Below are 12,838 nucleotides of genomic sequence, written 5' to 3' on the forward strand. Positions count from 1 at the left end.
ACAGGAAAGATTTATCTGAGCCATTCCCATGCAATGTGTGGGGAAAGGGAGGGGGGGTCTAACGTGATAAAATTAATGAGTGGATGAAGATAACTCATCTAATTATCTGTATAGTGTAGTAACAATTTCATCCACTTCATGATCCTTGAGCGGCCGACATTGTTCATTAAACTGTATCTCACCTTAAGCTGGCTTTATTTGCCCCCAGTGATTAATTCACATGCTCAGGTCGGATTGGTCCACCCATGTCATGATGCCATGTTTGTCCTTACAAGACACCCAAATGGCTGGAATCACCCATGTGACAAAACCAGGAAGGAGACGGAGAAGTGATTAGCTTTAATAAGTGGTGCCACACAAGGAGACCCTGGATCTTTCTGAACATCCTGTTAAGGAACATGGCAACTCAGTCACAATTTAAATAACTCCTCTCCACCAGACCAAAAAAAAAAAGTGGTTAATGATACAATTGGCCTTTGCAGACTGCACTGTCAAAGCAGTGATGTTTCACAGCAAATACATTTTAAGGAAGTTTTTGCCTTAAAGGTTGCCGGGTTCGGGCAATGCATTATAATTCGTACATCTTTTAAAAGGTCACTTTGCCCGGTTCTCTCTCAGTAGCATGGACTTCTTGCCCCCTTTACCAGAAATGCGTGGGAACTGCACGAACAACAGATTTGATCAAAGGAGAGCAGAAGTTCAGTTAGCATGCAATATCGGGCAACAATAAACAAAGGGGAAATGGCTCATTCTGAAGACTTTATTCCTTTCTCCTGCATCTTCCAGAGGGCCAGAGCCCGCAAGGAGCAGCACAGGGCACAGCTGTAGGTGCAAGTTGCTGTGGCTATTAATAGCATTTATTACAGCAGATTGCACAAAGCTTTGCTGCTGCTTGTTGCTGGGATTGTAGGGAAGGTCGTAACTCTTCGGGGGGGGGTGTAGAAGGCTGAGGTTGGGGGGGGAATGTGGTCACATGGGATTATTATTATTATTATTATTATTATTATTATTATGCCCCACCCATCTGGCTGGGTTTCCCCAGTCACTCTGGGTGGCTTACAGCACATTAAGTGGTGATATGATAGCCATGTTCAAATATATAAAAGGATGTCACATAGAGGAGGGAGAAAGGTTGTTTTCTGCTGCTCCAGAGAAGCGGACACGGAGCAATGGATCCAAACTACAAGAAAGAAGATTCCACCTAAACATTAGGAAGAACCTCCTGACAGTAAGAGCTGTTCGACAGTGGAATTTGCTGCCAAGGAGAGTGGTGGAGTCTCCTACTTTGGAGGTCTTTAAGCAGAGGCTTGACAACCATATGTCAGGAGTGCTCTGATGGTGTTTCCTGCTTGGCAGGGGGTTGGACTTGATGGCCCTTGTGGTCTCTTCCAACTCTATGATTCTATGATTCTATGATTCTATGAAAATGTAAAATATTAGACATTAAAACTTCCCTGATACAGGGTTGCCTTCAGGTGCCTTCTAATAGTCTGATAGTTGTTTATTTCCTTCACATCTGAAGGGAGGGTGTTCCACAGGGCGGGCGCCACCACTGAGAAGGCCCTCTGCCTGGTTCCCTGTAACTTCACTTCTCACAGTAAGGCAACCGCCAGAAGGCCCTTGGAGCTGGACCTCAGTGTCCTGGCTGGACGATGTGGGTGGAGACGCTCCTGCAGGTATACTGGGCTGAGGCTGCTTAGGGCTTTCAAGGTCAGCACCAACACTTTGAATTGTGTTTGGAAACATACCACCCTTTACCCATGGATCACAGGGCAGTTCGCAACAAAGAATCACAATGTAAAAAACACAAAATACATAACAAAAACAAAGACAACCCAATAATACCCCCTTGCACAACACATTTTAAAAAGCCATTGTATGTCAATCAGCCCAAGGCCTGGTTAAAGAGGAACATTTTTGCCTGGTGCCTAAAGGTACATAATGAAGACACCAGGCAAGTCTCCCTGGGGAGAGCATTCCACAAATGGCGAGCCACCAGAGAAAAGGCTCGTTTTCCTGTTGCTACCCTCTGGACCTCTTGTGAAGTAGGCACACAATGAAGAGCTTCAGATGATGACCTCAGGTTCATTTGGAGAGAGGTGGTCCTTTGGGTATTGTGGTCCTGGTCCATTTAAGGCTTTATAGGTCAAAACCAGCTCTTTGAATTGGGCCTGGAAACTTAATTAGAAGCCAGTGCAGTCAGGCCAGAATTGGTGTAATAAGTTCAAAAAAATCTTGCCCCAGGGAGCAACCTGGCCGCCGAATTCTGCAGTAGTTGAGGCAGCCCTACGTATAACGTGTTGCAGTAATTGAACCTAGAGGTTACCAGAACATAGACAGCAGTGGTTAGGCTGCCCCTGTCCAGATAAGGATACAGCTGAGCCACTGGCCAAAGCTGGTGGAGATGTCCTATGCACGCAAATCAAGATGCATGGTTTTCAAGTACCTCGCCCATGATGCACCCACTTTTCTTCATTTCTCTGAACCTGCAAATCAGCTCCCAGTTGCAGTTGACTCAGAAAGCATCACCCGATGCCCCATAGTGATCAGCCAGTCCTACCACTCGAGGATAATGTATTCATCCCGGTTTCTTTCCTTTATCTGTTTCAGCGACGAGCCAGGAGGATCAAGTGCTGCGTCATAGCCGCCATCCTGGCAGTTCTTCTGGTCATCATCATAATCATCTCCGTTTCGGTCAAGAATTAAACCCTCCGGGTTTTCCCAGGTAGGCTCTCTCATGGCACCAGATGGCTCAAATGAGCTGTTGTAGGCAAGAGCAGCAACTTTATTTTTGGTTAGTGTGGAAGCAACTTGGGTAGATCAAAAGCACTCTTAGAAGGTAAAATGAAATGTATTGCAGCTGTGCTGTCTGGCTTTATTCGCCAAAGTGGGTAGAATTTTTGGTATTTCTGACATTTCCAGCCAATTCCCATACTGCCTTCAGCAGCCAGTTGACTGGGGTTGATGGGAGTTGTAATCCAAGAAATCTGGAGGGTACCAGGTTAGTGAAGGCTGCCTCATACTACATCCAGCTCCCAGGATATATTACATGAAATACATTTAAGCACAGTTAGCATTGAAAGGTCATTCAACTCCCCCAGCGTATCACAATATCTCTCTAGTTGCTCTTCTCCTTTTGATTGTAGAGCAGTGGTGGGTCACCTGTGGCTGTCCCAAAGTTCTTGGGCTACAAATCCCAGTAGATCTGGCCATTAGCCATCCTGACTGGAGATAAAGGGAGTTGGGAGTCCAGTGGCATTTGGAGGGCACCAGGTTAGCTACCCCTGTTGCAGAGGAAGGAGCAGTACACCTGGGCATCTGCTCAATTAAATTTGTTGTAAGATCGTAGGTGTGTGTCTGGTAGGGAGTATTTAACTTACTATAATAAAAGACTATAGTCAATCCTTCCAAAATGGCCCTCCTGTTTAAAGCAGTTTTAGCCCAAGGGTCAGTGGTTGTGTATCTGCCTTTTGTTGAAGGTGCATCTAGAGGCCACACAATCGAGAGTCTAAAGCAGAGATTCTCAATGTGGTGCCTACCAGGACCTCCTATGGCAAAAGGTTTTGGTCAATATTCCTTCAAAAATTTGCAATGCATGACCGACTGTTTCCTCTTCTTGCTCAGTTCCTCTTTGCATAGGCACAGCTTTCCCCACATTAAACACATGTTCTGTTAACCATGTCCACCTTCCATTAGGTGTCAGTGTTGGTCACCCATCCATCTCTTCTGAACACAGGAAAGGTGCAAAAAAACCTTTATCTGTGGGAGACCACAGCAGAGACTAATGGAGACATTATGTACCCTGTGATGTGTGGTGTGGGTTGGATATGATCACACCATTTTGTGTTCCTGTTTCTTGCTCTGTGTTTTTTTTAAGATATGGCAGCCTTTACACCAGGCCCCCATGGAAGCTATTTTGTGTTATGGCATACACCCATGACAGCCATTTTGTGACTGGTGCCCACAACAGTTTCTCAAAGTGCCAGATATGCCCAGGGGCTCAAAATGTGTGGTGCCCCCTGTTCTACATTAACATTCTGATCCTTACAGGGGGCAGGCAGCCTTCCATATGTGTAGTTATCAGTCTGACCTTATATGTATGGGTTCTGCCAGGTTCTGACTCTTACTGGAGCAACATCCATGATTCTTGGGAGCTGTCCTTGGTCCTGAACCCTCTGGTGCTGATGGCCAGCTATTACTGCCTTTAAATTGCTCACTGTTCTTGTCTAGTGTTTGCTTTTGGCTCCTTGTTGCTACTGACTGCCTCAAAAAGTCTCCTGGGTCAGTGTCCCATGGCTTTGCCCAGCATCTCTGCCAGCCCTCGCCCACCCTGGCATGGGGTCCAGACTCCTCCATCCATACCAATGCACAGAATCAAAATGGAACTTACTGTCTGCAATGTCAAGGTGAAGTAAGTTCCCACAGAGTTTTCCTCTCCTTAGAAATAATTTCTCTGAAATACAGCTGAGCCAGCTGTCATCCTCCCAAGTTTCTAAAGCAGAAAATGCACCACTGATTCTTCGGCTCAGTGAGCACAGAGGAGCCAGCTGTGTCTCGTACTGAGAGACCCTTGCTGCTCCTTTGCAAAGCCCTTTCTATAAGTATGTCATTTCCTTCCCTGGAGCAGCTTTGAAGAGCAAGAAGAGAGATTTGGAGAAACTCCTAGAGATGTTTGATCCATCTCCCTTATCCTCAGAGTAGAGAACTAACCAAGGATTTGAGAGTTGAATTTTCAGTGTATACTGATGACTACTATACTTCTCTCAATTTGGAGGGGCAGCCATAATCAACCCAACGCAGGTGTATTTATTTCTTTTGGCCCACTTTGAATCCTACTTTAGGATATTTTCAGTACCAGCTTGAGCACCTTGAGGTGTCCAGGTTAAATAATTGCAGGGGCAAGTTGGAATATGTGGGGTGAGCCTTGTCCCACTGATGAAACTGTGTGTGCAAGGCAGACACTCTGACCTGTATATGTTTGATATTAGTCTGAAAGGGAAACCATAGGGTTTCCAAGATGGAAACAAGAGCCATTTTCAGACTGGCACTGGGGAATTTTGACCAGTGTTCACACCCACACTGGGGGAGTGGGGTTCTCATTTGCACCTTCAAAACTGATGCTTGAAGAGGCCTCAGGGATGCTTGAGAAAGTTGTTCACCTTCTCAAGTAGTGTGATATGGATAGAGTCTCAGGGACATGGAGGACTGCATTAATCTCCCTGGCCTGAGGTTTACTATCCCTGGATTAGATGATCCAGTCATCCAACCAACATAAGGCAGATTGGCTCATATAATGCAATATGGTGATTTCTGTACTTGGAAGAAATACTTCCAAAGAATGCATAAAGGTGCTTGTGACTGGTGGGATTTGCAATGCTTTCTACATTGAATTCCCTGCTTGAAAATGTTACGTCTTTAGGGCAAGTCTCTGCTCTCCAGACCTGCTTTTAATGCTGCCTCCTGTATGCTTCCCATGGAAAGATGGTGCATCCGCTTATTGCATTGGGGTGCATGTTTCTGGCACCTCCCCTCCAGCCTTTCCAGTGAACTACTGGGAAAAGGTTGTTGCAGCCACAGCAGTTCCCATCTATGAGGAAATGTTGAGTGAAGCAATAACTCAGCCTAACGAACACTGTAAATAAGGGCAAAACACGGCCAGCTCTCTTCCATGGAATTGCTCTTTCTTCCCAAATTGATGCCATGGGGCCAGTTTTGCTTATTGGCTCTCTGTTTTTACCACCGCGTCATACGTCGGCTAGTGGTTGAGAGAGCAGGCCAGATTGCAGGACTATTTCCCCCTCCAGAGCCTCTGGGACTTCATCCTATTTAACAGCTGCCAGTCATTGGGCAGAAGCAACCCACTGGCATGGCCACATTGCTCAGCTGCCTATGGAATCCCGTCCTCTCTAGTCCTCCATGGACCTATGATCCTTTCCCCTCCCCCCAATACAATTTCCCCAAATCTCAACTTGTGTCCATTTCTTTTTAATCTTCTCTATTTCTCAATCAATCACTTTCCAAACAGTTGCACAGCCATTGCAAAAATTAGTCTCTGGGATTCTCTCAAGTCCCTGTGTTAAGTGTGAAGTCACTCTCATTGTGAGCCCTTTGAAATGCAAAATTTCCAATGAGAACTGCATTTAGGGGATGCAAAATTGGTCCCATTTGTCTTCCCTTATTTGTTCATTTGCATATACAGTGGTACCTCGGGTTAAGTACTTAATTTGTTCCGGAGGTCCGTTCTTAACCTGAAACTGTTCTTAACCTGAAGCACCACTTTAGCTAATGGGGCCTCCTGCTGCTGCCACGCCGCGGCTGTGCGATTTCTGTTCTCATCCTGAAGCAAAGTTCTTAACCCGAGGTACTATTTCTGGGTTAGCAGAGTCTGTAACCTGAAGTGTCTGTAACCCGAGGTACCACTGTAGTCTTTTAAACTCCACTTGCCACTCTTTAAGAACTTTGCCTAAATCATGTTAAGGCAAAGGATTTTGAAAAGTAAGCATAGGGCTGCCATTTTTTATCAACTACTCATGCCTGTTCTACCCTGAGGACAAACCACAGTACAAAATTCCTTGAGGAGGTGCTTCTTCCATGCTCCCCATTTGAATTCCCATCCAGATTTTGGACTTACAAATTGCAGAGGAATCCCACCGCCGTCCGTACAGTGCTCCAGCAGCACTGGTGGCAAACCGCTATGTACAGGGCGTGTGCGACGTCACGACGTACAGCACATGCATGTGACACCACACATGCGTTGTACATAGTGGTTTGCCGTTGGTGTCGCTCAAACGCCGTATGGGCAGTGGCAGGATCTTCTTCTCGTGGCTGCAGCCGTGAATGGAGGTCCTCCACCTGTGGCTGCAGTGGCACAATGGCTGCTTGCGCTGCCGCGCCAGGGCTGGAGCAGCAGGGCTAGTACTCTGTGGGGTGCTTTCTTGTCACCCTCCCAAACATGGAACCCGGGGCGCCCCGCCCCCCCTTGCGACACCACTGGTTCACCCCATATCATGTACCTGCACAATCCCAATAATAATTGTTTTTCAAAGTTCTCATGCTTCCAAAATACTCGTAAGTGCATGGTGACATTGCATAGTCTCCACACAGACACATAGTTAGTTGCACAGTGGTACCTTGGGTTACAGACGCTTCAGGTTACAGACTCCTCTAACCCAAAAATAGTACCTCAGGTTAAGAACTTTGCTTCAGGATGAGAAGAGAAATCGCATGGCGGCAGTGGGAGGCCCCATTAGCTAAAGTGGTATCTCAGGTTAAGAACAGTTTCAGCTCAAGAACGGATCTCTAGAAGACATTAAGTTCTTAACCCGAGGTACCACTGTATTTATTGATTTGGGGTTTTCTTTTCCCCTCAGACTCCCCTAAACGCAATACATAAAATCAAAGATTGCTGTGCTTAAAATGCTGCCGTTTTGTGTTTTTCCTCTAATAACATTGGAGCTTGACCAGGAGGAATCGTTGTGGCCAGTGGTACTAAGGTAGAACAAAATGTCCCTGTTTTCCTCTGAGGAATGTTGGAGGGTACGACATCATAATTAAAATTCAGGAGAGCTGGAGATTGGGATGCAGCCTTCAGACTGTCTCAGCCCTCCCTGTGCCAGGAGGAGTGGACCACAGAGAGCAACAGAAGAAGGGGAAAAGAGGACTCCAGAGCCCCACATCCTCCCAACTATAGAATTAAGCTCATTGTAGTGACAGGGTATCACCATCACCCTGATAATTTACCTGTCACCATCGCCACAGATGAAATATCCTCCTGAGATGCTCAGTTCACAGAGCAACACAGCGATGGATGTTGTAGCCATGTTCCCCTGGGAAATATCTGGCATCTGGAGACTCAGCATGCAGAACAGACATGACCTCAGGGGGAGAAACAGCAGCATATACCATTTTCTATTCTTCCTCTCTCTCTCTTTTGCCTCGTTACAATATTAAAGATATTTCTCCGAATAACAAATAAGCACAATATCCACAACCTGCCCTTTGACTCCAGATGTGTTTCCGTTTGCAAGAGCGAAACGCTCCGAGGGAATTGCTGTGTTGGCTTTTACCTCTCCATTCCTAAATCCTGCTGGAGGGGTGGATTTTATTTTTTTCTAATACATACTCATAAAACAGGTAGCAAAAAAAGAAAGAAAAGCCAGTTAGTACTTACTTTCCCTCCTCTGTATATCTGCTGCACTTTTCATGTTTTATTGGCATTTCAACGCATTTAATTGGCCTCTTTTAGAGCTGTTTAACCCACTCGCCTCTACTTTTCTGGACGACACAAGGAATATGTATTTTAAAATGTTGATTTATTTATCGGTTGTGAGTGATCAAGTTCCTCGCAGTTTATTTCTCTCTCCCCACCTATGCAAGGTTTTCAATACAGTGGTACCTCTGGTTGCGAATGGGATCCGTTCTGGAGGCTCGTTTGCAACATGAAAAGCCCGCAACCTGAAGCGCCATATCTGCGCAGGTGCGCGGTGTGAATTGGTGCTTGTGCGCATGTGCGAAGCGCGATTTAGCGTATCTGAGCATGCGCAAGCAGTGAAACCCGGAAGTAACCCTTTCCAGTACTTCCGGGTTGCCGCGGGACACAACCAGAAAAAACGTAACATGAAGCAAACGTAACATGAGGTATGACTCTATCTAGGGCCCCCCATAACAACGGCCCATTCCATTCATGGAAAACTGCCATATAGTAAGTCAGACCATAATAATAATAATAATTTATTATTTATACCCCGCCCATCTGGCTGAGTTTCCCCAGCCACTCTGGGCGGCTCCCATTCAGTGTTGGTCCATTTTGCTTTGTGTAGACTACCATTTCTGCACCATGGGTTTGGAAATCCTGTGATCACAGAATCATAGAATCAGAGAGCTGGAAGAGACTCATAAGGGTAATCTAGTCCAACCTCTTCAATGCAAGAGTCACAGCTAAAGAATCCCCATCAGGTAGCCATCCAACCACTCTTTAAAAACGTCCAATGAAGGTCCATCACCTTCCATGGGAGTCCATCCCACTGTCTAACATCTCCTACTGTGAGAAAGTTATTCCCAATGTTTGGTTAGAATCTCTTTTCTTGTAATTTGAATCTCATGCTTTGGGTTCTACCCTCTGGAGCAGCAGGAAGCAATCTTCCTCCATCTTCCACATGACAGTCCTTCAGATATTTGAAGATGGCTTCAAAGGGACGCGGGTGGCGCTGTGGGTTAAACCACAGAGCCTAGGGCTTGCCGATCAGAAGGTCGGTGATTCGAATCCCCACGATGGGGTGAGCTCCCGTTGCTTGGTCCCTGCTCCTGCCAACGTAGCAATTTGAAAGCACGTCAAAGTGCAAGTAGATAAATAGGTACCATTCCAGCGGGAAGATAAACGGCGTTTCCGTGAGCTGCTCTGGTTTGCCAAAAGCAGCTTAGTCATGCTGGCCACATGACCTGGAAGTTGTACACCGGCTCCCTCAGCCAATAAAGCGAGATGAGCGCCACAACCCCAAAGTCAGCCCCGACTGGACCTAATGGTCAGGGGTCCCTTTACCTTTATCATGTCAGCTTTCAGTCTTCTTCTTCTCCAGGCTGAATGTCTGGTCCCCCAGATACTCCCAACTCCTATCATCTCTAACCACTGGTCATGCTGACTATTGTTGATGGATGCTGAAGCCCAGCATCAACTAGGGCCCTCCACCTGTTCCCCATGAGAGGTCCCTTTTGCCAAGATGTCAGGAACTGAACATGGGCTGTGGAAAGCCTATCCTCTAATGGCCTCTCGCCAAATTTTATGTGTGCGTAAATTTGTAGGCTGCTGTAGGCTGCTGTTCCTTTGAGATGATGAAGGAGAAACTCTTCCTTTCATGATTGCTTTCATAAGGTTGAATGACTAAGAACTGACAGACCAAGCCTAGGGCTTGTGTGCGTGTCTCTCTCTGTGTGTGTTTCTGGGACTCTCTTGAATGTCTGCCAGTTGGTTTGACAAGAACCCTTCAAATAAGCAGATGCATCACTCTGTATAAAATCCACTGTTTCTAAATGATTGCCACAGAGCAATTATCTTTTGCGACAGTGTGCAAGTCTCCTTTGTGAGCGCGCTGCATGCGCTTACCCCCTTTGCATGATACATACCTATAATGCACTGGGGCTTTTCAATGTTTTTGCACTGCAGGAAATGAAGAGCAGTTTGGCATAAGTGAGCCGTGATCAGTTTAGCAATGACGGGGTGTGTTTTCATTGACTTTTTAAGAACCTGAGGGATCCCTCGCTCACGTTAAATTTATTGCAACGACAGCCTGCAAAGACATTCCCTTTACCCCTGATCCAAATGAAATTTCCACGTGAGCGGAGATGTTGCAGAAATTTGGCAGGTTTGCTCCCAGACAGAGATAATTGTGTTTCCGCTGGTGCAGACAACGATCCTGTACCTACTTTCTGCCTAACTCTGTCCAATTTATTTGCTCCTGGGAAAGGCATTATTGGCAGCTGGGAGTATAAAGACCTGTTAAAATTAGCCAGGGGTTGAATATATGCACGGAAGAACATTCAGTTGTGTGATTTCCCCCCACCCACTTGCATTGTGCAGCAGTACAGCCCAGACACCTGCTGTCTGCGAGAACTTAAGTATGCAAGAAGCACTTTGCTGGATCGCACCAGAGGCCCGTCTAGTCCAGCATCCTGTTTCCACAGTAGTCAACCACATGCCCCAATGAGAAGCCTGCAAGCATAGAATTGGGACCCTGAGGAACATCTAGTCCAGGCTTCCTCAACCTCGGGCCTCCAGATGTTTTTGGCCTACAACTCCCATGATTCCTAGCTAGCAGGACCAGTGGTCAGGGATGCTGGGAATTGTAGTCTCAAAACATCTGGAGGGCCGAGTTTGAGGAAGCCTCATCTAGTCCAGGCACCCCCAAAATCGGCCCTTCAGATGTTTTTGGGACTACAATTCCCATCATCCCTGACCACTGGTCCTGTTAGCTAGGGATGATGGGAGTTGTAGTCTCAAAACATCTGGAGGGCCGAGGTTGAGGAAGCCTCATCTAGTCCAACTCTCTGCAAGTGCAGGAATATGCAGCTGCCCCATAGGAGAATCAAATCTGCAACCTTGGCTTTATCAGACTACATTCTAACCAACTGGCAATCAAATGGATGGTCTTTCTGCTCCTGGAGGTACTATTCAGCCATCTTGACAAGTAGCCGTGGCTAGTCTTATCCTTCATGAATTTGTGAAACTCCAAACCTAGCCGAAAGAGCTTAGTTTTATTACGTGTTCCCACAATCTCCCAAAGGAGAGTCCATGAACTACTTTTTAAAAAAAGAACCTTAATGTTTCATTCCTCATTGCAGTTCCAAGCCTCGCTAAATAACTTAACAGCCTGCATATTTTTGCTTTTGCCACTCCTTGACATCCAGCTAGCCCAATGAGTGGATCCTGATCCGACACTCTCTAAAGCCTTTATCCTGTCAAAGTCCCGCTGCGAAGGCCAGCCGCCACTTTGGGTATTAGCATATGCCCGTCAGTCGTGTCTCTAAATCGGTGGGAGTTTTCTTATCAGCAAATAGCCCCTCCAGCTTTGGGCACAGGGGAAGGGCACCAAGTTAATGAAGTAAGCTTTAAGACAGCGTTGATATTCTGTTAGCTTACTGAGGGTTGTATTCGTACTAGCATTTTAATTCTAACTTCTTCTCCTTTTTTTCTTCTTTTTTTCTTTTCGCATTTTACTCTTTAAGCCCACAGGCATGCCAACTTGGAATGCACAAAATATATCACTCTGTATCCACAGATAATGTCCATTCTTCAGCAAGATCACCGCAAATCTATGCAGTCATTCAAGCAATGTTTCGCAGCTCGGTGTAGATGCAAAGTAATGCAGCTTGTACTTGAGAAGGGACTGGAGTCTTGAACGTCACCAGTTTGGCGGGGGGCACTAAGGGGATTAATGTACATGCATCTGTGCATTTTAAAATATATATTATCTGTTTCTGAATTGCTATGTGCTCTCTCTGATTTCATCCATGCTTCCCTTTCCGTTCCACTCTGTATAAAGTGAAGCTCTGTATTACCCACTCACTATAATGGGAAAAATAAAAAAATGGCTATGACTTTTCCCCTTTTGGCCAAAGCGTGTGAAATGTGCAGGCACAGAACGCCCCACCCCCAAATAGATCTAGCTCGCCAAATTGCAGACAAATTGGCTTTTTGTGGGTAAACTAGAAGGGATGTACTTTCCTCCATAATCCCTTATGAGGGGGGAGGTTTGGTAGGGTTTCTCTCTCTCTCTCTCTCTCTCTTTCTTTCTTTCTTTCTTTCTTTCTCTTTCTTACCTTAAAATAATTACAATATGGTTGAGTTTTGTATATTCTTGCTTGTACTTAAAAAAACTTTAATTTTGTGCCAGCATTTCCTTTCCAGTTATTCTTTGGGTCCTCATGTTGGATCTTACAACACGACACTGTCTAGAACAGGCATCCCCAAACTAAGCCTTCCAGATGTTTTGGGACTACAACTCTCATCATCCCCAGCTAACAGGACCAGTGGTCAGGGATGATGGGAATTGTAGTCCCAAAACATCTGGAGGGCCAAGTTTGGGGGTGCCTGGTATAAAATGTTGCCTGCTGAGTTCTGAAGAACTCTGGGGTTCAGGTTTATTTTTAAATCAGATCAACATATGATTTTTAAAAAATATAAATCTCAAATGAAGCTGTTTTCTCTCTCTCAGTCAGAGAGGGTATTTTGCATGTTCTTACTACACAGGGCCTTGAGACAAAAGACAAGAAGGCACCTCCCTTCAAAATGGAGATTTGCAACTCAATACCTTCATCACATGATCTATGGTTACAACACCCACAT

At 45.8% G+C, this 12,838-nt stretch overlaps 1 protein-coding gene across 1 annotated transcript in view; it reads left to right on the forward strand.

The window, feature by feature from the left end:
* The window catches only part of TSNARE1 (t-SNARE domain containing 1), a 401,022-nt gene extending 388,642 nt beyond the window's left edge, over positions 1–12,380 (forward strand). The window contains exons 11-12 of the mRNA XM_083517030.1: positions 2,611–2,725; positions 11,719–12,380. Coding sequence (XP_083373156.1) covers positions 2,611–2,706 — 96 coding nt within the window. The 3' untranslated portion in view covers positions 2,707–2,725; positions 11,719–12,380. The remainder of the gene's footprint in view (positions 1–2,610; positions 2,726–11,718) is intronic.
* The last annotated feature ends 458 nt before the right edge of the window (positions 12,381–12,838 follow it).

Source organism: Podarcis liolepis, assembly GCF_965112155.1.
Source record: "Podarcis liolepis genome assembly, chromosome: 8".
Lineage (NCBI taxonomy): Eukaryota > Metazoa > Chordata > Lepidosauria > Squamata > Lacertidae > Podarcis > Podarcis liolepis.